The sequence below is a fragment of the Camelus bactrianus genome, chromosome 14 (genome assembly GCF_048773025.1).
Source record: "Camelus bactrianus isolate YW-2024 breed Bactrian camel chromosome 14, ASM4877302v1, whole genome shotgun sequence".
Lineage (NCBI taxonomy): Eukaryota > Metazoa > Chordata > Mammalia > Artiodactyla > Camelidae > Camelus > Camelus bactrianus.
Genome location: NC_133552.1, coordinates 62,602,428 through 62,629,131, shown reverse-complemented (window position 1 = coordinate 62,629,131; position 26,704 = coordinate 62,602,428). Strand labels below are relative to the sequence as shown.

The 26,704-nt window shown below is 40.7% G+C and overlaps 1 protein-coding gene across 5 annotated transcripts in view; it reads left to right on the top strand.

Annotated features, from left to right (window-relative positions):
* Window positions 1–26,704, top strand: part of NALCN (sodium leak channel, non-selective) — a 265,363-nt gene that overhangs the window by 181,862 nt on the left and 56,797 nt on the right. For all 5 annotated transcript variants that reach the window (XR_012511758.1, XM_074378486.1, XM_074378485.1 and 2 more), the window contains 3 exons: window positions 5,541–5,677; window positions 7,003–7,144; window positions 23,581–23,654. Coding sequence is in view for 4 of the 5 variants with exons in the window: in XM_074378486.1 (XP_074234587.1) it covers window positions 5,541–5,677; window positions 7,003–7,144; window positions 23,581–23,654 (353 nt within the window). In the remaining variant the exon portion in view is untranslated. The remainder of the gene's footprint in view (window positions 1–5,540; window positions 5,678–7,002; window positions 7,145–23,580; window positions 23,655–26,704) is intronic.

The following is a 26,704-nucleotide window of genomic DNA, read 5'->3' as shown; positions in this document are numbered from 1 at the left end:
AGATTTAAGCGATGAGGCAGAACGGGGTTTGTGTCATACAGAGCAATTACTCCAACTCTCTTGAGAAGCCAAGTAAAGGGAAAGGCTTTTGGCCGCCCAATGTGTAATGATATCTCAGCAAGGCAGCTGCTGAAGCACAGAATAGCACTGAGCTGAGATGATTTATATTTTTTAAAGCTCAAGGTTGGAAAATTTTCCCTTTGATTCTAATTTCCTTTTTGCAGAATTTTTTTCTTTAACCACGTGAGTCTTTTCCAAAGCTATCATCTGATCTGTCTGTCGCAGCCAGACTTCATGCTCAGTTGAAGCCATTATAACCTCCTTCCTTTTGGACTGTTCTTTACATTAGGTTTTTTCAATACAGAGAATAAAATCTTGGGATGCTCTGCACGATGTTTCTTCCATTCAAGGGGCATAATCTTTGAAATAATTTTAAGGGGAAATTTACAATTACTATTACTGTTATGTTAGAAGGTCTGCTTTTGTGGTATAGTATAATGATGTTAAATTATTATCCAGGATATCCAGTATAATCCATATTATTCACTCACTGCATCAAAGTAAATTTAATCTTGGAAAAACTATGCTTACATGCAAGAAGAGGAAAGAATTGAAATAAAAGCTAGAATGCCATTTTATCACATAGTAAAGAAACTTTATAGTGGCTTCAAATATCATGAAATACTTCCCTTTCTCCTGGCCGCCTCATCCTCCTCCACCTCCCACCCCCTCCACACACACTCCCTAATCCCATCTCACACTTTCTTCTCCTTTTCCCTTTTTGCATCTTAATTAATGATCGTGCACTGGGGAAGAAGAAATGGTCAAAATTGTGGTGATTAATACCAGTGAAATAAGAATTAAATGACTGCTTAAATGCATATCTGCCCTTTGTTTTTCAAATGTGTTTATTTGAATGGCAGTACTGGGGATTGAACCTAGGACCTCGTGCATGCTAAGCATTTGCTCTACCACTAACTATACCCCCCACCCCCGATCAGCCTTTTTAAAAAACAAGAACAAAGTTTTTACTGAGCTGTAATATACATGTAGAAAGAGGCATTTTGCTGAATTTTTCCAAACTGAACCCCACCCCCCAGCACCCAGGTCAAGAAATATTGATGGCCCCTTAGAAGCCCCTCCCCATTCGCCTGTCCAGCCCTCATGCTCCCCCTCTACCCCAGGATAAACGCTCTCCTGGGACCAAGCAGATAGATTAGTACTGCCAGTGTTTCGACTTAATGTCCGCGCAATCAGGGTGTCCTCTTTTGTTTTGCCTGGCTTCCTTCAGTGTTGTGAAATTCACCTGAGTTCCTGGGCTTGGGTGTTGCTTGTTGGTTCACATGTTTCAGTACACCGCAGTTGGCTCTTCCACTGAGAGGCTGATGGGCACTCGAAGAGTTTAAGTTTGAGACTCTTACAGTTAGCAGGGCCGTGGGCTTGGGAGGTGCAGCTGTGCTGGGTGCGCACACGTGTCTGGTAGGTGTGCGCCCAGGACGGGATTTGCCGGGTCCCTGGGGCGGTGTATGCTCGTCCTTACTTGATGTGCTGCTGAGCTGTGAACAACAGAAAGAGCCCTTGGTAACTGGTGTTCAGAAAGAGGCCCTCCTCTTTAGCGCCCTAGCAGTGAAAGGGGACGTAGCTACCTTTGGTGCAGTCCCTCATCCTTTGCGGTTTTAACTGCTCTGTACAGCACAGGAGTGAGGCAGCAATGCTTGATACTCAGGAAGGTTTGCAGAATCCTGAAGAACCTTCTGACTCATTGAAAAGAGCTTCTCACTTGCCCTTTGCAGTTTTCCGGTGCAATGATCAACTCATGCTGAGTTCACATCCATTTAGTCACAAACAGGTATTATATTTCTACTCTCTAGAAGGTGCTATAAAAGTAAATTAAAAATGGAATCTTGCCGGTAAGGTGCTTACAAGCTTTGGGGAGTATAAATGACTCTAATACAAAATAGAATGAGATAAGTTCCATTTTAAAAACATATAGGCAAGGGGATTGTTTTTGAATACTGGTAACCTACATATGTTAAACATTGTATTCTAGGATATTTGATTAAATGTTACAAAATATTTTGTATAAACTTATTCTAAGCACGCATCAGTTCGTCAGTGAGACATGAGGTCAGGTTAAATGTCACACAGTCTGATTTTATTCTATTCTGGGAATCCAGGGCCACCTGTATTTCACACCAACAAATCTGTTCACTCAGAAAACGGATGTTTTCTGCTTATCTCTCCATCCTTCCAAATATACCTAAAATCCTTTCTTTTATTTCCCAGGTATCTGCTGGAGAGTTTAGTTCTGCCATCTGATCAGTGTGATTCTTTTTCCAGTAAATACTGGTTTATTTTACTTTGGGTCAGATATTGTGGTGGACCCCGGATACTGAGTAACAAAATGTCCCCATGTGTTGCCTGTCCCCCAAGAGTTTACAGTCTCAGGAAGAACAGATGCAGTGTTCTAGTGGCTGTGCACTGGAAGTTCAAGTTGTGCTCTGTGGAGTGGTCTTAATAGTGCCCTCCCAAAACTGATGTACACCAGGTACTTCCAAAGGGGACCTTATTTGGAAATTGGATTTTTGCAGATGTAATGAGTAAAGATCCTGCTGGTTTGGGGTGAGCCTTAATTTCAATGACAGGTGTCTTTATAAGAGGAAAGAGAGGAAAATTAAGATAGACAGACACAGAAACACGCAGGGGAAGGCCGTGTGATGACAGAGGCAGGTATGGAGTAACGCAGCTCTAAGCCAAGGTGCAGCCCGAAGCTCAGAGGGGTCAAGGAAGGATGCTTTCCTAGAGCTGTTGGGGGAGCATGGCCTTGCCGGTACCTCGATTTAGGACCTGTAGCCTCCAGAACACTAACAGAATCTTTTTTTTTTTTTCTTGTTTTAAACTACCAGTCTTACAGTAATTTGTTACAACAATCCTAGGAACCTAATACTGTATGTGTTCTGTTGAACCATAAGAAATCGCCGATTTTGACTGCCTTGACCTACACGGACATGGCAACTTCATATGGTTCAACCCAACATACTGCGAGCTTGTAAGACGAAGACCTTGTGGATCGGAGAACATCCCTGAGGAATTGCTTAGTGGAGCTGAAACCAGAAAACACGTAGAAGTTCACAAAGAATGAGAGAGACGGGGGATGAGGGGGGGTCTCCCAGCAGAGGGGCCGGGGCGATGAAGGCTCCGAGGCAGAGTCTGGACGTTTCTGAGGACCTGGAACATGGAGTAAGCACAGGGCGCGATGAGCTGGACAGGGCGAGGCAGGCGAGGCCACACTGGGCATTAAAGCCTGAAGATGGACCGTTTTGTTTTGAGAGCAGTGGACCAGCACTGAAGGGGTTAAGCTGGAAAGTGGGAAGATGACTGTGACTGCAGATACGGTGGGACAGGGGACAGGTTCGAAGAGCCAAGCCAGATGGGGAGACCACGGGAGAGAGGGCAGGAGCCCAGGTGATGTCCTTGACCAGGCAAGCACCTGTGAAGACCCAGAGAATGGGCCAGCTGAGAGGTTTTTCGGAAAGAGCTCCGTGTCTTTGTTTTGACGGCGTGTCCTGATTAACTTACCCTCAGCCCTTGCGTCTCTTTGAAGACATTTAATTCTCAGCAAGTATACACACCCGTCCCGGCGGGCCTCCAGCCCCGGTGCTAACCGGTGTGACCGCACGCGGCCGTGCTGCCGCCCGGGGAGTCTCTGGAAGGAGAAGCAGCACCTTCAGTTTTTCTAATTTCTCCCTTTGCTCCGCACCTTGTGTTCACACCACTTTGTTTCTGTCTGAGCTGGAATAGCTGTTATATTTTAACTATCTATCTATTATAACGTGGGCTCCGTGAGTGCAAATACTGTGTCTTAGTTATGTTTATATCCCCGGAACTTAGCACTAGCCTGGCCTGTGGGATTTGATTTATAAGTGACCGCGTTGGTGTATAAATAAGTGAGTCAGCAGATGCATGAATTAAATATTTCTGCCCTGTCTTCTCAGCCTGTCTTTGGCCTTTTATAATTGCCTTTCTCTTGGGCCTGATTTAACATATTAACTGTTTTCTTTTTTTTCCCCATGTATTCTTACAATGACGAATATTTTTCTATTAGTTGTGCCAGTAAACTTTTGAAAAACAGGTCTCTTCCTCGTGAGTCTTTGTTTATATAGAAAGCTCTTTCTCTAATTGCCTGCATCTCCTGGAGATGCTAGCACTTCCTTGTTCTGGAAGGCTGATTCCCAGGTAATTTTGTCTAGGAGCCAATTCCTTATCATCGTCATCACCATCGAATCACTGAGAATGCGCTGTGTCCAGTGTTGCGCTCAGGGAGAGAGGAAGGCCATGGGCAGTGTGGCCCCTTCTCTAGGTCAGGTTACCACCTAAGACAGAAGGCCAAAGACGATTCACCAAACTATGTAATAAATTATGCGAGTGGCTAAGGTAAAGGTTGATATTATATAAAACCAAATTTAAGAACAGCTTCTGCAGTGGAAGGAGGAAAAAAAGGGCAGGTTTCCTGCAGTAGGAATCAGGACAGAGAATCTCACTGTGGGCACACAACCAGTTGGACAGCTGAGCCATATATTGTATTGACTTTGGGAAGTTCTCCCAAAACACAGTGCACACTCCCTCTCTGTCCGGTTTCGATAGCCCCATAGGGGTTGGAGGAAAGAGTTGGCACATCTCTTATTATAAGAGCTTCCTTGTCCTCTCCTTCCACAAACCCAAGACAGATTGTCATCGTAAAGTGAAAGCATAGCCCACAAAGGAGAAGCAGCTGGTGCCTTTGGAAGGGCGCTTCCCCAGCCCCACAAAGACTGACTGCTTGAGTGAACATCCTCTTTGACCTCTTAGCTCAGGATGGGTTTGTGATATTAAAGCCTCAGCCTCCCTGAAACCTAATCCATAGAACTATTTAAAAAAAAAAAAAAAGCTTACAGAAATATCGATAAGTAAATAAAGAAAACCACTTGCTTGTCATTTCCCAGGCATTTTTATGGCATGGCAGCGTCTTTACAACCAAACAGGAAACTCTTGCTTTAGGTACCAAATGTGTTGTTTCCATTTTGAGCTTTTCTTTCTTTAATCTGCTAGACTAAATGACCAATTTCCTTGATATTTTCCCTCTTTCAAATATTACCACTTAGGATTTTTTTTTTATTATTATTCTTTTGATTTCTAATTCTAGCACGCATTTCTATGAAAACCAATTTTACTCTTCAAATGTGTTAGTCGTAAGTCAGTCAACAGTAAAGAATAATGTTTGGAATGAAAAGGGGACTATGTTTGGGAATAAAATAACAAATTTTTCTTCTTCTTTTTTTTTTCTGCTTAGATTTTTGTTTAGTTTTCTTTTCTTTTTTCCCAGTGCTCAAACTTTGAGCACAGAGTGACAGATGGCTGAGGAGCACTTGGTAGGGCTTTGCTGCCCTCTACTGTTTCTTCATGTAATAATTCATTGTTCCTTTGAAAAACTCCAATAGCCTATGACTTAAACAGTACTATAGCTTCCCCACTTCTCTTCTTTTTTCTGTTTTTTTCTTTAGTTAAAGCAAAGTGAAGCAAATGCAGACACCAAAGAAAAGCTCCCTTTGCGACTTCGAATCTTTGAAAAATTTCCAAACAGACCGCAAATGGTGAAAATCTCAAAGCTTCCTTCAGATTTTACAGTTCCTAAAATCAGGTATTAAAATACTTCTTTAATTGTATTTCCCAAGTACACTGTGAAAGATTCATCTTAAATCTCTGATGCAGCCCTTCTTTCAAACTTACATGGGTGTGGGTTTTTTCTGTTTTTATTATCTGTACTTCTATGCTGTCTACCTCTCTGTTTTAAAAAACCGTTGACCCCTTTAAGCCAGAGTCACCAGACAACTGTGTTAGCCTAGGCAAGAAGGCTGCTCCCCACTGCTTCCCCCTGAGGTGGCCCCTAAGGGATCTGACGTCCCAGGTAACTGGCGAAGGTGCTCCAGCTGACAAAGATGACGGTAGACGTCAACCTGTGACCTTCCAGCACGTCAGGATAAAATTGCCTCTGGGGCCCTTTTATGTTCAAGTAAATAGAGAAACCACCACTGGCCAGGTTTCTGTACCACGGTAATAGCATTTGTTTCAAATGTCGTGTAGGTACCACATAATTTGTCTTCCATTTTTGAAAAATGAACCATGGCATGTCATACCCATACTAATTACTAATATGATTTTCTCCAACTTTTGTCCTCAGGTTAAGCAGTTACATTGAAGATACTTTAGAACACTTTTTTTTTAATAATTAAAGGAAATTCTTCCAGTTATAGCTCAAAAATTACAAATAGAACCAGAATAATGTCAAATATGACATTTTTATGTAACTCATTTTGAAAACAATTCTGTGGGGAGGTTATAAAAGTATCAGACTGGATGGGGTGCCATAATATTTAAAATTCAAATGGAAACATATTTGCATTTCTGGTTAAAAAAGAAAGTTTAAAACCTGAAAGTACGAAGTATTTTAAAAGAGCCGCAAATTAAATTCAAGATTAGTGGTTATTTGAAAAGATGTTATTTGAATTCTCCCTATGCTTTGGAGATCAGATGAAGTAAGTTTCTTTTGAGTTATTTTGAGTCTTAAAATGTAAAATGATCTCTCAAGGATTCTAATGATGAATGAAAGTTCAGAGAGATGAACTAATTCCTCCGAGTCTTAGAGGGAGAAAAAAGTATCTTATTACTGCAATAGGATTCAAAAACTACCATCAATTATTGAATATTGTTGCTTAAAAGTAATTTCAGGGACATTACTGTTATAGAACAGGGCTGACTGAAGATTTAGGACTTTTTCTCTAAGTTAAACTTTTTGCGTATCAAATCTGGAGTTAAATCTCAGCACCACTCTTGGTGTGGCATGTCTTGTTTGCTGTGGACTTTAGTCTCTGCACTGTCTTAGCTGAGGCAGATGCATCTTTGCAAAGTGTTATCCCTTGCCCCATTGCATTAATGGTGCCTGATATGTGTGCTTTATTTGCCAAGGGAAAGCTTCATGAAGCAGTTCATTGACCGCCAGCAACAGGATACGTGCTGCCTCTTACGGAGCCTCCCATCGGCCTCTTCCTCATCGTGCGATCACTCCAAACGGTCTGCGATTGAAGACAACAAATACATTGATCAAAAAGTAAGAATCACCTGTTCTCGGATAACCGGGTTTTCCTTAAGCATGTGTGTTAGGGACAAGAACCACGTCACTCTGTGCGGGCCTGAAATCTAACGTCTCAGGGGAATCGTGAAGGAAATCACTGTGTTCGTCCAAGAAAGCAGGAAACCTCCCATTTGTAAATTTGTGAATTTAAATTTTGCATTTCTGCGAGGTCTTCAGCAGTGCCACATGGCAGCCTGCTGACTTTCAGTGAATCAGGAGCGTCCCCAGCCCTGCGTCTCCTCACGTGCAGAGGGAAGGGCTCTGAGCTCTCAAGTTCAGCCCAGGTTCAGCGGTGACTTGTACGTTGCCTGTGCAGGAGACCAAGCTTATTCCAGATTACTGCACCAGGGAGACTAACCCGAGCAAGTGTCTCTAAAATCAGTCCAAATAACTGCCATTCATTGAGTTTTGCTGTGGCCTGTGGCGGGAATCGTCTCTGGGCACAGTGTCTGCTTCGTGTTCTGATTCACCTGTATCTCTATCATTTGAAAAGCAGATGGGGTGGGGAGGGTATAGTGGTAGAGTGTGTGCTTAGCATGCATAAGGTCCTGGGTTCAATCCCCAGTACCTGCATGAAATACATAAATAAACCTAATTACCCCACCTCCAAAATAAGTGGATAGGGAATTTTTCCCCCCAAATTCCACAGTTAGAAAATGAAAGATCAATAACAGAGTTTGCAAAAGCATTTAATTCACTTGTGGATATTTCTCTTTGGAAGGCCTAGCTGTCCTTTAAATTGTCTCCACCCTTTTTCTACAGTTTATCATCAAACACATACTTCTCTATTGTCACGTGAAAATAAAATCTCTCTACCAACTTCTTCATGCTCCAGGATTCTCTGTTTCTCCCCATTATCCAAAGATTACACTTGCAGGGCACCTTTATTAACTCCTCCCCTCCTTCTCTCCTCCCCTCCCCTCCCTGAATGAACTTGAACTGCCCTTTGTCCCTCCCCCAGTTCCTCGGTTCTCTGCTGTAGTTGAGTGATTTTGTTCTCAATTATTAGGACGATGATTTCCTTTGCAGTCTGTCTCTTCTCACTGAAGGATTTTCATTTATTTCTTTTCCTTTAGTCACCCACAGACGCTAGTCCTCTGTCCTAGAGATTCCAAGATCGTAGGTGACAAGCCTGATGCCAGTGTCATTTTTTTCCCACGTGAAAGTAATTCGGCTTTTCTTTGGGGGTTGGTTGGTTTTCTGATTTCTCTTGAGAAGCTTGTGATCTTTCCACATATCCTTGGAGTCCAGAAACTTTACCAGGATATTCTCTGTATGTGTTTTATCATCCAAACCATCCAAACTGGGGAGTCTTTTCAGTTTGCCAGCTAAGATACATGTCAGAGAAATTTTCATGTATTATTTGTTCAGTTATTACTTTTCCATCTGCTCCTTTTTTCCCCTCTTTTCCCTTCCTCTCCGTTCTCTGCCATGCTTTGAAATACTTGCTCCTTCATGTACCTGGCCACTAATTTGATTTTAACTGAGATCATCCTTTCTTTTAAATTTTGAGTGAAAAGTCATGAAAAACACACAATACCGTTACCTCTCCTTAAAGACTTTTACTCTTTTTTAAAAAATTGTTATTAAATTTGTCACATCTCTTCCCTACAGTCATGTTTCTCTCAATACAAAGTACAGGGTAGAGAAGCAAACATTTCTGTGTTGGTGGATAACTGCGTGGGAGGATAATGGCTTGCTTTGAGACATTTCCGTCTGAAATTGCATTTTACATACTAGAGCACAGATTGTTTATTTTCTAAATTTATTTCAAAAGCAGACTTTAAGCCAGAGGGGATGCAACGACCCCTGGTTGGGGCTGCGGTTGTGACCAGCCGTCTCCAGGAAGAGCGCTGATGTCGCCAGTGCCCAACACGGCAAATTCAAACATGCTTTTTAAAGGCCCCCGTAGTGATAGTCCGCTGGAAATGCAAAGTGGAGAGCTTTGTCCTTGAAAATGTATTTTCTCTCTAAAAGGAGACATGACGTCTCTCACATATCCTGAGCAGAATCTTTTGAAATTGGCAAGAAAAAAAAATAAAATGCTTCTTGGCAGTTGAGTGGGGCGGGGAGGTGGGGGTGGTCTAAGCGAGTCTGCCATCCCCCCTCCCTGGGCGATCTCCGCGCTGGGTCAGGTCAGAGAACTTCAGGCGCCGTCTCTGATTTCTTTAACGTCCTTGTATGTTTGTGGCTTCTTTTTATATTCTCACTTAACAGTTATTTTTAACTAACTGACAGTAAGAGAACAGTTATAGCTTTAGCCTATAATCTTACACTGGAGCTGCTCTCGTAATTCTCTAAAATGTAATAAACTAGCAAAGACCCTGATCCTGGGGTATCCAAGTCACCCAGCTCTAAAGAGACTAGAATTTTTTGAAGACTTGAGGCCGTCCCCAATCTATAAGGCCAATTGACTCAAGCACACAGTACATGGTCTTATATAAGGAAAATTATCAGCATGGCTGAAGTGGCCCCTCACCCCACATCCGCCTCGTTGCCCATACGTAGATAAACTACACTTTGAACTGTGTTGGTTATCTTGGTACAGCCTTCAGCATCGGGGTAAGGGCTCCAATTCGGAAAGCGGCATATGGAGAACACAGGTTCTCTTCATCCCTGCAGTGGCTGCTCTGTTGTGGCAGCAGCAGAAAGACTCACGGGGCCGCCACGCATTCTTAAAGCTTTTTTGTGTGTGTATATTTATATTTTTATTGAAGTATAGTCAGTTTACAATGTTGTGTCAATTTCTGCTGCACAGCATAATGCAACAGTCATACATGAACATACATATATTCGTTTTCATATTCTTTTTCACTGTAAGTTACTACAAGATATTGAGTGTAGTTCCCTGTGCTCTACAGTATGAACTTGTTTATCTATTTTATATATATTAGTATCTGCAAATCTCGAACTCGTAAGTTATCCCTTCCCACCCCCTTCACCCACCCCGGTAACCATAAGTTTGTTTTCTCTGTGAGTCTGTTTCTGTTTTGTAAATAAGTTCATTCGTCTTTAATTTTTTAGATTCCACATATAAAGTGATACCATATGGTATTTTTCTTTCTCTTTCTAGCTTACTTCACTTACACTGACAATCTCCAGGTCCATCTGTGTTGCTGCAACTGGCATTACTTTATTATTTTTTATGGACATTTAGGTTGTTTCCATGTCTTGGCTGTTGTAAGTAGTGCTGCTGTGAACATTGGGGTGCACTATCTTTCGCCATTCTTAAAGCGTTGACTCTCCTTGGGCTGCTGGAAACGTAGACCTAACCATTCCCTTTAAGATCCACTGTTTCTAGCCCGAGCACCTGGCGTTCTTCATAAATGCTTGGGATCTGTTGTCCTGGAGTGCCTTTGGGCCAGGGAGGCTCATAACAGAGAATCTGCAAATATTAGCTACTATATATAAAATAGATAAACAAGTTTCTTCTGTATAGCACAGGGAACTGTATTCAATATCTTATAGTAACCAATGATGAAAAAGCATATGAAAACAAATATGTGTGTGTATATGCAGAACTGGGACATTATGCTGTATGCCAGAAATTTACACATTACAACTGAATATACTTCAATTTAAAAAAAGAGAAATATACAAATAACTCATGAGACAAGAAAAATTCAAATGTAAAATTACAAAATGTGTGGAACTAAATAATAAAAATATTTTACAGCAAAACCAACCAACCAACCAACCAAAAAAAAAAAAACAAAAAAAAACCAGAATCCCGCTTCATAAATTTCAGTAGTGATGATTTAAGGGCAGCAGAAATCAAAGAGATAGCAATCTGGTGTTTGTATTTTTAAACATAGCAAGCCTTTAAGCCTTTTTCATTTTTCTTATGAAACCCTAAAGCTACTTAAAAACAAAAATACACAGACCCACAGCAAAAATCCTGAACAGAGACCTCACCACTGTGAGCTCCCCCAATAAAGTAATTTTCAGCCAGCACTTGGAAATTCTCATTACATCCCAGTTGCCTTTGGAAATGCCAGTCAGTGTCAAGTGGATGGCAGAATCCTTCACTCTGTGTGAAGAAACTCCCCCAGCCCCTTGCAAATGTCTTCCCCAAAGAGTAGTAAGAAATCAAAAGAAAATAAGAGGCCGGTGTTTGGTGATTCCCATGACATGAACAAAGGAATAATAAAATAAAACTTTTCCCTTAACAATTACTTGTCAGGAGACACTTCTGGCTCCTAGTGCACTAGAAGGACTCACTTTTCTCTTGCCCAGGAGAACACTGAGTCCCCAGGAACCTGAAGATGACAAGTTGAGGGGGAAACTTGACAACCAAAAAGCCAAGAGGGGCAGCGGTGGGGGTTTGGTGAAGCAATGCAGGGAATACGAAAGCACATGTTAGGCAAGATTTTCTCGAGTAATTACCCTTGCTTTGAACAACTGTAAGTAATTCCCATGGCAACCTCACTTGGCAGAGACCATGTATTTAAAAATAGCCCGGTTTGATTACCTTTTATCACATAGTTTTAATACCTGTCTTTCTCTGTAAGCAGTGAGCAAACAAGAATCTTACATCTTTAAAGCCGACGTGTGGCTTGCCCAGATCCTAAAGGAGAAAGACAGCAAACAGTGCTGTCCCTCTTTTCCCTGGGGATGAACGGCCGGCCTTTCCATCCCCATAGAAACGGGTTCCCAAGCGCTAATTCCCGCTCTTTCTCTCCCACTCGCCCACACCCGGGGCATCGTCCAGGGGCTCCTTTTCTTCCTCATTAAAGGATAAACCTGCATGTCTTGAGAGAAGGCGTTCTAGTTTCCAAGCAGAAGGGAACCAGGCAGGGGTTTTCTACTCATTTTGTTCCCTCTCTATTATTGACATTAAGCCCTCGATGTCTTAAGTAGAGTGCTTGTCAGTAAACTGAGACGTGAACTCGGCTTTCCAGTAACCCTGTTAATCAAAGCCGCCCACTCGGTCCTCAGAATCATCTTATCAAAGTCAAGGTTCCCACCCTGGTTGGATCTGCGGACTCTCACTGTCTTTTACTGACCTCCCTGATCTTGGCTGGGGTGCCATTTCTGAGATCAGCACCTCCCATGTCTGGGGACCATGAGGGAACCCCCCAGAGTCACATCAGCATGAGACAGATGGAGAGATGAGGGCCGTCCCAGTCACCCCTTTGTGGCCCTGCACCTCCTAGTACAGTGTCGGATCCCATATGACAAAGAGCAGTGAGTATTTCTCCAACAGGAGAGCAGTGTCTGCTGTCTCTCACCTGCCTCCTTTCTGCTAAACACATAGCAAGTTTCATAATAAGCTTCCGTAATTAATAGCCAGCGAATGTAGAAAATAAGGAGGAAAAGGAAAAAAAGTAGTTACTGTGTTTTATTGACTCTTCATTTCCGTAAGTCTTCAGCGTTCGCTCAGTCATTCAACAGACGTTTATGGAACCCCTGTTCGTCTGACACTTTTCTGGGCTATGGGAATTCAGCGGTGAGGGAGATGTAAACTGTTCCCTTTAGAAGCTTTATCTAATGGGGAGAAACACGTAAATGGATGAAAGTAAAAAGTATTACAGGAACATGAAACAGGACCCCCCAACTCCTCCTATAGGAGAAGGTAGATTGAGCAATACAAGAGGAAGGTCCTCTGGCCGGAGAGAGAGGCATTTGGAAAGGCACAGAAAGCATGATCTGCTTAAAGCACCTGATTGTGAGAAACAGAGTAGAATCATGATTAAAACCAGTAATGGTGATTAAGTGATGTAAGTTCTAGTCCTCATCTATAAAGCAGAGATAATTATTTTTAAGGTTTGTTCTGAGAATTAAATAATATATTTTAAATGATTAGCCTCCCACCTGGCTGGGCATGTGGTGTATATATATATATGTGCCTATCACACCAGATAAGAAAGGTTACTTTAATTAAACCATGCCATGAAGTCAGACTCAGCGAAATAGACTTATATTTATCAATCAAGAAAAATTACTTTTGCTTAAGTTAACCTTCAGACATGAGTCTAGTTGAGCACAATATTTATTAGTTACTGATTTTTTCCCTCATTGTCCATGAGTCTGATTTTTTTTAAATCTGAACTTTTTTATGATATTTCAGTTACTACCCCCATTGCCTACCTAGTGTCTTAGATTCTCAAGAAGTAAATTAAATTGTTCGAGAGGGATTTGCTGTTCACAAAGCCTTGTTGATTGCCATACAGCGTTTTATAATTTTCTGTGTGATTATAGAGGGTTTGATGATTTGTTTCCGTAACTCTGCACGTAGCAAGTTACTCTGCCTGATGTGTAATTTCCAAGGATGAACATTAACTCGCTTTTAAAAAGAGAGAACAGCCAGTATTCATCTTTTGGGCTTTGACTCTTCTGAAAGCATTTTCTAAAATAATAGCTTAGCATCTCTGCAGTGCCACTCAAGACGTGTCTCTGGGAGAAGAGTTCGGAGATGACACGATGCTACCGCTAACCGGCGGCTGTGTCACAAAGATGCAAAGTAGCGTGCGCCCGGCGAGGGGGAATTGTGTTCCTCCGCCCAGTGCGCAAACTCTGCCGCCTCTCTCTGTAGCAAACAAATGCGTTAGTAGATAATTGCCCGCTTATTCACAATCACGGAGAGGAAACAAAGCTTTATAAATGAGAGCTTTCCCCCCATTTTTATTGATCTTTGAAGTATGTTTTTGAGCTCAGATTAAAACATGGCTGCATTTCCGTGCACAGTCTCATGCGACAGTCATTTCTAGAGGACATTTATCTGCAAAGAGTGCACAGGTCCTGGGTCAAAAGCAGGTTTTGCTGCTTTCAGCCAGCTTGAGAGTAGGAATTCCCTGCCGGTGATTTTTTTCTTGCAGAATATTTAATTGTGTAATCATTTTTAGTTTGGAATTACATGTAATTTGCTCAGTGCACATTCATCGGGGGTCAAAAGTCTAGGAGGAAGCATGTTTTCTACGTGATGTAGAAGGCTTTGAATCAAGTGTTTTCGGTACTGTCTCCAAAACAGGTCTGAGAGAGCTGGGGGTTCAGCTAGACCTGTCTTTCAAGTTTGTGTTTTCCTCCCCCTTTTAAATGTTCTTTCCTTTTAAACTGTATTTTCCATTAAGTCGTAATGTGTTGTAGTTGCTGCTTGCTGCTAACTTGCTTGGTAGTTGAATCTGAAGTTCAAATACAACTGGATCGTAACTGGGGACCCAGGGCTGCTCCTTTATCATCAGAGTGCCGTGGATGTTAGATTGACAAGCAGCTGCTTGGTTAAAAGCTTCTGGCATTTTCTCCCAGAACCATAAGCCCACTCATCTTTCTTTTAATCTCTGCAGATTTTCAGTCTTCGTCTTTCTGTTCATGTGAACTATCACCATGAAGTCATCTTGGTTTTGCTTCTGTAGTTTCTTAGCATGTGTTATATTTTATTACCAGTTAGCATTATATTTAAACATATCTAAATTTTTTTCTATAGTTGAAGATAATGTTTTCCTCTCACCCTTTGTATCATCAGTTCTCATTCCCCTCGTTTAGCTGAGACATAGGTGGTTGGAGATGTGACCAGCTCCATGAGGACAGGCATTCATGACTACAGCAGGCTCATAAAACAGAAGGGCAACGAAGTCAAGCCAGTGAAGTTTCCAGTCATTTAGTTTCTAGGGTTTATAATTGGCTTTTGTATCTCAAGTGAAGGAGGCATTGCAAAATAAGCAGTCCTCCTTTGTCAATTTTACCCGATTCACATCTGTTATTTTAAGGGTTCACTTCCTAAGGAAAAAAAAAAGGGTAGAACACAAAGAGAGCCCTCTTTTAATATTAAGAAATTAAGAAATTCATTCATCCTTTAATATATTTCAGGAATGAACTATGCACAGTACTAGACAATGGAGGAAAGTGTAGTGGACAAGGAATACACCATCCTTATGATCTGGAGCTTATGATCTAGTGGAATTCACAGAAAGACAAAAGGATGTTTCACACACACAGCAGGGATCCCGTGTACTGGGCGCCCTGGAGCCCAAAAGAGGAGCAAAGATTGGGGAGAGGTGTGTGTATGTGAGAGTATGTGTGTGTGTGTGAATGTGTGTGTGTGCGTGTGCACACGTGTACACATGTGCCTGCACACATACATATTTATATATATTTTAACTTTGATGCCTTGTGTTTCCTCAGGATTCAGAATTTATAGTGTTGAAGTAACTTAAGTTCAGAAATCTTGACCCATCATCTAAAATCCACTTTTCACCAAATTCACATTCTAGGACATACTTCAAAGCTTTCCAGCGTGCTGTTATAATGTATATAACCTCTATATATACATTGTAAAGGATTATTTTAACCCTGCTGCCACCAACACTAGTCACTTTTTTCAGATTCTTTCTTTTCTAAGCATCATGTCAATTCTGTAAAGAGTTTATTTTATGGAAACATCTTGCCATGTGCAGGCTCTGTCTTATTAATTTTCAGTTCACAGGTGCATGAAAAATTCAAATACAGATAAATGAAATACCACCTTCAACCTGTGCAGTTTTAAGTAATTGCTTATTTCCAATTACTATATTTTATGGGGGAGACTTACTCAATAAAGAGGCTTATTACAATAATTACACTGCACCTTTCTAGCAGAAATGACGTTCATCAAGCCTGTTCACTGGACCATGATTGAGGGGTTCATGGTCATACGTTTTTATAAATGCTTTCCCATTTATTACCAATCTGTTGATATTTTCAAAGTGAGAAAAGAAAAACAAGGTCTCTCAAACTTTTCACCAGTTAGCAACAGAAATGTGTGGTTAACAACTTTCAAGTCCAACATCGTTAGTTGAATATTTATAATATTTGTGGTTTTCTTTCTCAAAGAGATATTAATGGCTTCATTTTGAAGAGGGTTCCTAGAGTGAAAGATGATTATTTAGATCTAAGCATGGAACATCCCAAAAGACTCTTAATATTCCCTGATAGGTCCGTGGTTACTCCCAGGTGATTGAATAAGTTAAACTAATGTTCTGGTTAACTGAAAGTTGTGATGGATCCCTGATTCTAAGGATTCAGTAAATGTAAAATATAAATACTATAAACCATACTGACTGTAATGGGTAAGAAAGTTCATGAGCTCTTTACCGCTTGAAGGTCGTTATTTTAAAAATCAATTATGCATATAGAGAACCAAGAAAAAAATTGGCCGGTTTAGAGTTTTGCATTCGGTGTTGGGATAAGTCAGAGCATGTTAGATGTGTAAACCGGATCTTTCAAGTCAAGCAGACAATGTTTTAGTACAGGATAGCTCGGAAAATGCTTTTTTATACTGTTTTTTAGATTGCTTTTTTAATACCTTTTTTTAATACTGTGACATTTTACATAGATATCATGATGTAGTGAAAAGCTGTGCAATCCAGAACTCTATCATAATTCTGCAATTTATTATCTGGGTAACCTTAGACAACTGAACTTCTATGAACCTCAGATTTCTCATCTGTAAAAAAGAGATAATAATATCTACCTCTGAGGAGTAATTTGAAGATTAAAATTTTAAATATGTATATATTACATCAATGCATGATCAAAGAGCCAAAGAACTCAATAAGGATTTAGAGACTTGAAATACATAGTTTACCAGCTTACATTTATACAGTTCTGCATTCAGTGACTAAAGAATACACATTCTGATTCAAGGACACATGAACAATTTACAGAACATGACCCCTTACTATACCATAAAGGAATTCTAAATATAAGCTAAATCAAAATTTTAAAGAAGACGTTATTTGACCAATGTGTAATAAAATTAGAAACCAAATAACAACCGCAAAAAACACTCACACATTTAGAAATTTTAAAACCACTTCCAAATAACTGAGGAAGAAACCACGATGGAAATAAAAATCATCTAGAACTGAAAAGTAATGAACATGTTATAGATCAAACTTGTGAGAAGTAGCTGACGGCATGTTTAGAGGGAAAATCACAACATTGAATGCATATTTAGTAAAGGGATAAATGCTGACATAAATGTGCCAAGTATTCCACTCAAGGCTTTAGAAAAATATCAACCAAGAAGAAGAAGGAGAAAAATAAAAATTAAAGTAAATAGTAATCAAATGGGGGAAAAGAAGCAATAAATAATAGCAATAAAACCAGAAACCTGTTCTTTGAAAAGACTAATCAAAGTGATAAATCTGCAAAATTGAACAAGAAAAAAGTAAAGAGCCTTCTGGAAAGATGACAGAGACCTTTGCATGTTTTTTTAATCTCCTGTAATTCCCACATGAAAATAAACAGAATACCTAGATAGCAAACCAAAAATCCACAAACACTGGCAGCAAAACAAGGTAAACCACAAATCCTAAATAAACGCAGATGCGGACAAGCCGACAGCCATGTGAGTTGCATGGTATCGTAGTCTGTTCGAACAGACCGGATGGCTTAACCAGTAAACACTCACTTCTCACAGTTCTGGAGGCTGGAGTCCAAGATCAGGTGTCGGCAGAGTCAGTGTCTGGTTCCTGCGCTTGGTTCACAGGTGGCTGCCTTCGTGCTGTGTCCTCACGTTTCTTTCTCTTCTTATGAGGACACTAATCCCATCATAAGAACCCCACCCTCCTGACCTCATCCCAACCTGACTGCCTTCCAAAGGCCCCTCTCCTAAGACCATCACACTGAGGTTAGGGCTTCAACATAGGAATCTGGGGACACACATTCAGTCCATGACACATGGTATTGGTGCCTGTAGGGAAGGAGCCACGATTAACTGCAGGACATCAGATGTTTCCAGGAACAGACAAACACCCTCTTGCCTCCACACTGAACAAAAACATTCAGGATAGGGAACACAAGTAAACAGTCGGGTAACAAGAGTCAGTGACAAAAGGAAACGCAGATCCAGATAAAATCAGCGGCGTCGGCGGGGAGTGTGAACAGAGCCAGGAAAGCCCAGAAGGAAGGTGTGTATTTATTTGATTCCCTTGTTCACACAGAAGAGGAAGCTCTGAAGTCAGGAGAGAAGTACCGGGAATGCAGGAAAACTACTTTTGCATGGACACGAGCAACCAAAAATGATGCAAGTCAAATTCCCTCCAAAAGTCACAGGAAAAAGAGAGCCAGGAGAGAATGCTGTCCTGTAGACAGCGAGAGCTGCTGTAAAGACACGCCCACAAAGAGCCCAAACCGCATTGGCTACTGTAAAGTGGGCCAAAGACATTACAAATTACCTAAGGTTAGAAGAGCGGCGTAAGTGAGAATCAGAAAAACTCATAAAGAAGGTGCTAGAACTCAGGAAAGAATTGTAAATAAAAGCAACGCAGACTAAACTAGAAGGAACACAGAGTGCCCACATGCATCAGCTGATGCCTTAAGAGAAATAGAAAGGAAAGGAGAAATTTTAAGAGATCAGAAAGAAATGGAGAAAGAGATGGAATTGATTTAAAACAAAATGGCAAATTGGAGAAAGTCAAAAAAATATCCAACATCTACATTTTAGGAGTCCCAAAAGAGGAAAAAAAACAAAGTAATAGAACAGAAAAAGTACTAAACTTTGCTGGATAAGAAAGGATTTTAAAGCACACATCAGTTAGTGAATTAACATGTGTCATCATGCTATTTTATTAAAATAATGATGAGCACTTACTGTCATCAAAAATGTTTTTAGATCTCTTAATTTTTATAATCACAGAAGACTTAATAAACCAGATAACTAAACGAATAAATAAAAATAAAAGTACATATTGAAATCACACAGCCTGTATCTGAAAACGTCAGTCATGAATGACCAAAAATAAGACACATTCCAGATAAATTATAGAACTTCAAATTTAAAAAAAAAAAAAAATCTTCCCCAAAATGAAGAACAAATGATTTTTAAAGGAAGGAACATTATCATATTCAGACTTTTCAACAGCAATGCTTTATGTCAGAAGGAAATGGAGTAACGTATATAGGGTCCCCGGGAGAGAACAGGTGAGCCGAGGTTTCTTACATCCAGGAAAACTGACTTTCAGGATGTAAGAACGTAATATACAAGGTAAGTCATAGTGTTTCCAGGAGCCTTTCCTGAGGAAAGTACTGAAAAGACACAGTTCACATGAGCAAAATGGACTCTAGAATGACTGAGATGCTGACACAAGACCCCGTGGTCAGCAGTGAAGATACAGGATTAAGTGCGGAATTACAGCCACTTCAGGGCTAAACTGAAAAATAAAGTGCATAGCAGCTCTTTGCTCCACGAACGTGAGCACAGCGCAAGGATACAAGTGAGTGGGGAGGCCGGGCAAAATGCAAGCGGACACCTTCAAAATCTTCGTTAGGTGTACTGTGGTGCATGGACAGGTGTTGTACTTCTGAGACTACTGTCAATGAAATATGAAATAAAATGAATGAGCAGTTATGAGACAGTCTAAATCTGTCACCCCCTGTGTCCTTGGTCATCGAGAGTCTTGAGGTGGGGGTGGGGGGAGACACAGATGTCACATACAAGAGGTTCCGTAAAAACCCCTGTGTCTTGAATTTAAATTGAAAATGTCACAGTAAAGGTCAGGCAAAGTCCTCAAAACCATGATCAGCTCAGCAGCAGTATCACTGGCGTCCAGATCATGTTCTTGAAACAACACTTCTCAGTGAATAATCCAGGGCTTCTTGGAGAAAATTGTTGAGTTGGAACAGGAAGCATACGAGGCGAGTTTGGAGCATCTTGTCCCACCTGAGAACAAGGAAGCTCTGCCAAGGACTACAAGAATCACGCTGAAAGAACCTACAGGCCAAACTTGAAAAGGCTCCCGGGAAACACAGTTGGGATCATTTGACCTACATTAAGGACAGTCATTGTCATGAGTTGAAACCAATCAAATATGTTTAAATCCTTGAGTTCCGAATGACATTTGTTAAGTTGTCTTTGATCACCTTTGGAGGGTGATAGAAAGTCAATTAATTCTATAAAAACTAATAAGTAAAGAATCAAGCATGTACCTTGCCTTCTCCTTCTCCTTATGAATTGTTCTACCGAGTAACCAAATAATATGTGAGGCAAAGGGCCTCGTTATAAAAGTATTCCAACTAAGAAATGACAAAGAAATGACAGTTTTACAAACTGGACAAATGATCCATCTGAGCAATCACTGTCAATACCGCCAACATCACAAAAGAGGGACAACCAGACGTGATGTGCCTTCTGATCAAACCTGAGTCTGATGAAGCGCTGGTCAGGAAATACAGAGAACAGAGCAACTCAGTGGGCTATACCACGAGCGTACACTTAGCAAAATCCAGGCTCCCGGGAGCTACGGGTCAAACAGCCCAAGGTCTTCAACCGTAAGGTATAAAAAGAGGAACCTGTAGATCAAAACTCTTAAAAGACCTCGCCAGAAAGTCACCTAGGCCCCTGCATCACTGTGTCCTTCAGCTCCAGGTTACTCAATCACAAATAACTTTATGCAAGATGATTTGAACTTCCACGCTCTTGAATTCCATGTGAAAGTGGACAATTCTGGAAATATCATTTAAATTAAAATTTTAAGACTTAAATCGTTTCTGGGTTGTTTGAACATTTAAATTTAGCTTCTTTGTTTTTGATTATTAATTCAGTCAAAGAATAGTTATCTTGTGGAGTTGAATGTATTAGGTTTACAAACAAAATAATCACCCAAAAAAAGTGACTTTTCACCTAATTTAATTTTTTTCAGTGAAAACACTATGTAAACATGTCACCTGTATCCTCCTTTTTAAGTCCTACTCTTCTGATAGATTTATATGCAGAATGAACAATTACTCACATCTTTCATAAACTGTAATTTAATTCCTTAAGTGTTTTGACCGTATTTCAGGTGCCTGTCAGTATCTTCTAGATCCAGTAGAGGGCACTGCAGAGCAGTGTAGCTCTGAGTTACTTAGAGAGGGTCCTTTGCTAAAAGAACTGCAAAACTTAACTAAAGAAATAGGAGAAACCGCAGGGATAACTAGGTAATCACTACAGACCTTCTTTATTTACCGGGAGAAAGAGCAGTTTCTAAACACATCTGTAGGCATCAAATGTAGGTAAGTAGGTCGGTCGGTCGGTCGGTCGGTCGATCAAACAGTCTAGAGGTAGAAATACCTATAAATATGGAAAGATACCTCCTTTCTTTCTTCTTTCAAGAATATCCCAAAGCTGAGCTGAAGTTCTTCAATTACAGTATTAACTCTTCTGCTGTATTCTGCTGTTGGTTATAACATCAGTTCTCAAGTACTCCTCCCTGGTACAGATTAGTAACGTTATTTTGTTTCACTCAGTTCAGGTTGAGGGCACAGGAGGTCTGGTAGCCCTTTAGAAATCCTGGGCAGTGCAGCAATAGTTTTGGAAACTATATAACAGATATTGTCCCTGGTTTCTGCAAAGGTTTTTCCCAACATGAAGAACACTGTTTTGAGTGTCGGCTGCCCAGTTGCAGGGGCAGCGGCTGGGTGACTGAGTTCAGACCTTCACCTCACACTGAGGGAAGGACGGCTCAGGAGTGTCTTTGTCCTTTAAAGATGAAGCAAGAGTTATGGGGTCCACAGTCCTCTCCTAAAACCTGCATGCTCGGGGCCTCTGTGGCCTGGGCTCTCCCGTGACTGTGAGCGCCCGCAGGTGTCAGAAGAGCAGAAGCACTGTCATTTCGAGGCCTTTCAACTGAGTCTTCTGTCCCAGAGTGACTCAAAACTGTTCCTTAGGAGGTGTGCTGGGATTCAGTCAACACCAAAAGCCACTCTTCAGCAGAAGGGAGAAGATGGGGGAAGGTTTCATGATACATCACAGTAAACAGCCTTTTGTGCACTACTCTGAAAATGTAGTTTCCCCCAAAAATAATGATTTCCACTCTTGTTTCCTTTTCTACACACTAATTTATTCTCCCAAGAGTTCTAGTGAATAATAAAACCAACTCAGTTTTTCATTATTAAGAAAAATTGAGTGCACCACTGTTCCTTGTGGGAGGGAAATTGCCAATGTGTTCAACGACCCTTCCCTTCATTACAGATCTGCTGTGAGATGGGAAGTCACGTTGCTGGTTATGACATTATCTAGGTTGTCAGTGGAGGCTGAGCAGACCAGGGTGTGATGACCAGCTGTTCCCCAGCTCTGGCCATATGGACGTATGGGTTGACATTACAGCATTTGTTTACAGGTCTGTTTGCAGATTGGAGCTCGGTGACTTTGTCCCCCAAGTTACCTGACTCTTGTTCATGAGAAACTGGACGGTCTGTGTTCACTGAATTCATAGTTCTTCTGTCTCCTGCTTGTTTGTTCCTCCCTCTAATGTGAAACGCAGTCTGTTTATTGTGTTTCTGCCACTTGCCTTGCTTGAAGGACTGCCTAGCTCAGCACTCATAGTTTGCACCAAATTATCTTGCCCTGTGCACACATTTCTAACATCAGTCCTTCACCCACTGGTTCCTTTGCTTACAGAAAGCTTAACCATCCTTCAATGCCCGGTACAACTTCCGCCTCTTCAGTGACATCTTTGCTAACTGTTTCAGGCACACCTATTTCTCCCCCGCCCGAAGTCCTGTATCCCCCTCATCTTTTCTACAGTACATGCCACCCAGCACTTTACTAGCTATGATTTCCTGCTTTTTACTGATAATCTCACATTATAGCCTTGCCTTCATAACTAAGCTTTTCGATCCTGGGAAGCAAGAACTCAGATTCCCAGTTACCCTTTGTCTCTAGTGGTCACTAAAATCATCCTGAGTAAACCTAGTTTAATCTGTTGCTCAAAATGAGCAGGTCGTTGTCCAAGTATTGTCTGTGGTCTGCACTTCCTAGTGACTGCGTCTTCCCAAGACACTGTGCCTTCCTCATCTTTCCCTGCCCTTCCCTGTCCCCTCAGCTCCCCTCCCTCTGTCACCAGCCTCACTTCTGCAATGATCAAGCAGGACAGAGCTGAGTTTGGGGAGTATGTATTCTGGTTTGGAGTCAGCCTCCAGGGTTGTTTTTTTTTTCCTTAATCCTTGTGCCTGGAATAATTTCATCACCAACAAGAAAGAAATCTTGGAAGTTCATCTCCTTTGTCTCTGTGTCTGTAGGCAGAACAACTCCTAAACTCATCATTCGGATTAGTATTGAGTCACAGGCACAGAACCTGACTCAGATGTTCTGTGGGTTAGAGGACATTTTACTCAGCAGTGACAGTAGGGGTCCAATAGTCATTTCAACGTTAAATACTTTGGAACAGGAAAGCCTATTTGGATGTACGGAGATGTTATGACCAATGAGCGTAGACAGTGCATCGCCCCCGAAGCTGTGACATGTGGCCGCCCAAGCGTGTCTGCAGTTCTGCCCAAAGAAGAGTAAAAATAGAAATTAAAATTAAATGAGAGCATCAATTGTGTGATGATGATCTGGTGAAAAAATTCGTGTTTAATATTTTAATAGTGTTAGCTGTTTCGTGTATGTAATGGCTTGTCAGTGTATTACCTCTTTACATTCTGAAACTAAAGTCATGCTCATAATTTTACAGCTTCGCAAGTCGGTCTTCAGCATCAGAGCCAGGAACCTTCTAGAAAAGGAGACCGCAGTCACTAAAATCTTAAGGTATCACCATTTAACATCAATATATACTTAAAAGCAAGTAGGATTATATTATGCAAAGAAAGAGCTGATTTTTTTAATAATGAACTAATTTTCTGAGTATCAATATATACTTTCTGAAGGAAATTAGTTTTGGGTAACTATGAACTGACAAACAATCTCAAACCATCATTAAGGTCTTTCCTGAAGAAGGAATATTTTATTAGCTCAGTCAGCCAATTTTTCCTCTTTCATGCACTTCAACATAAACTGTAAGTGTAAACATTTACAGAAAAGATGGAAATGACTTTAATTCTTACAAGTTTTGTGTCTGTTGTGATGCCCAAAGGGCAAATCACAATCTAAGGGGAAAATGGTCAAAGGGAAAGCTTTTTAAAATAATTACGATTTACTAACTTATTAAAAATAAATTTATTTAAAATCTGTGAGAGTCAAAGGTGTATCCATTTTAGAATGCTTATAAAAATGTATGATTTTAATGCTGCTTTCTAAAATCTGCCTTGAAATGAAGTACCAGAAAGGAAAATAAAGCGACTTACTGAAGGGTATTTTATAAGACTACATTATAATACAAAGTAAAATGATCATTACAAAAATGCATAAGCATTTCGAATATAATTTATTGGTGCGTGTGTTACATAGACATGTGTAAGAAATACACCTGGATGTTGGGAGCTGGAGGAGGAATGGCTGACAAGGTGCATAGATAAATTCACAGTCGGAAGCCCTCCCCAGACTTGCACTCCTGGGGAGGAGTTCGATTCTCTTCTGCTCTGCCTTCCACACCAGGAATAGTCATTCAAGCATTTTCGCCAGGATCTGTAGCACTATAACTTGGATAACGTAACGAGGAAATAAGGTTAATAAATATGATTTGAGAAACTATGTTGACTTTATAACACTACCTGAAATTTGTATGCCGAAACCAATTCTAATTCAGCGAGACGGAACGCTATTGTAGCTGTTTTTTATGTTGGCTGATGATTGAAGCATAGAGTCGAGTATGTGTTCTGGGGGCCTTTTATGAGATGAGAATAGGTTATTTCTGGGGCTTGTCTATTATCACCACGGAATGTGATGAGATGAACCTAAAAAGTCTCGTTGAAATAGAGAAAGGAAACTTCTAAGCAAATTTATAGCCACCTGTGTCCCAACTTCAGTTTGCTTCCAACCGGCTCAGTCCTGGCATTACCACGAGGCCGACCTAGAACACTACATGGTACTTCAGGGTCTTTATCAAGCTGGAATTATACTAGACAAGTTCATGGCAGAGTCGGTTCCTCGGGTCTTGAGGATTCTGCCCTCCTCACCCAAAACAGATCATGTGCTGGGTGCTGGACCAGCCCTGCAAGGGTGCCGGTGCTCTCCTGGGAACCAGAAACCACCCTCAGTGGGATCCTCATCCTTAGAAACAGACTCGCAGACATACAGAACAAACCTATGGTTACCAGAGGGGAAGGAGGGTGAGAAGGGGTAAACTGGGAGTTTGAGATTTGCAGATACTAACTACTGTATATAAAATACATAAACAACAAGGATTTACTGGGAACTAAATAGCACATGGAACTAAATTCAATATCTTGTATAGCCTATAATGAAAAAGAATCTGAAAACGAATATATGTGTGTGTATGTAGGACTGAAATCTTATACTGTACACCAGAAATTAACACAACATTGCAAACTGACTATACTTCGATTAAAAAAAAAGAAAAGAATTAAGGACAAGTGCAAGATGTCAAATATAGTTCCTTTGGGTGTACTTAATCTTTTTTCACTAATAACAATAATGGTAGCAATAATAATAATACTGGTAGTAATAATAATAATATAATATCTTAAGTATGATGTAACCCACACTCTAGAAAGTCAAGAATACATTGGGTCTATGTCCATGGGTCCTTGGGCAGTTTTCCATATTGTTTTCCAAGGAGGAACAACAACAACTAAAAGAAAAAAAAAAAAGAGAGAAGAAAAGAGAAATTAAAAAGAAAAAGACTTACTTCACTTTGTATGATAATCTCTAGGTCCATCCATGTTGCTGCAAATGGCATTCTTTCTTTCTTTTTTATGGCTGAGTAGTATTCCATCATATATATACCACATCTTCTTTATCCAGTCATCTCTCAATGGACATTTGGGTTGCTTCTATGTCTTGGCTATTGTAAACAGTGCTGCACAAGGAACTACGTTCAGTATCTTGTAATAACCTATAATGAAAAAGAATATATATATATATATATATATGTATATATATATAACTGAATCCCTATGTGGTAGACCAGAAACTAGCACAACGTTGTAAATTGACTAAACTTCAATTAAAAAAGAAAAAAAGAAAAGAAAATCATTTACAGTCGCCTCAAGGCCAGTGTTTCAAACTGCCCTACACAGCTTAGGGAGGAAGGGAAGTCTCCAGCCCCTGCCAGTGTCCTTGTGATCCCTCCGATCCCATCCTCGCCCCCCCGTAGGTCTAGCCTTTCTCTCTGGTCATTCATTCAGCAATTCATTCCAAATTATGTCTCAGAAGGGACAGGTCAGGGATGGATATTTATTAAGATTCTGGATTTGAGGTTCAGTGTTTTTAGTGGGGAGATCTGGTTGAGGTTGGACAGAATTCTTGATGTAAGGGTTTAGATCATTTTGCAATACATAAAAATATTAAATCATTATGTTGTACACCTGAAACTAATATAATTTTGTATGTCAATTACACCTCAATTTAAAAAAAAAAAAGAGTTTAGGACTGTTCAGGATATGCAAGTAACAATTACCTGCTATCCACAGGTAACCATTACTGTTTGGGGGATGGCAGGACAGAGGGTGGGAGACCAGGAACAGGTGACACACCCTCATCCGCCTACTGCTTTCAGTGCCCTTTCCACCCTCTCTGGCTCAACATTTCAGTCACCAGCTTTTCAGATGGAGTTCCCACTTCTGTTTTTCACTTACCTTCTTGCTTTGGGATGGTTCTGAGAAGAGGGAGAATAAAATGGTGACTTTCTGCTGCCATCTTCACTCCAGAAATCAATTCTGTTCTATGCCTTTTGGATT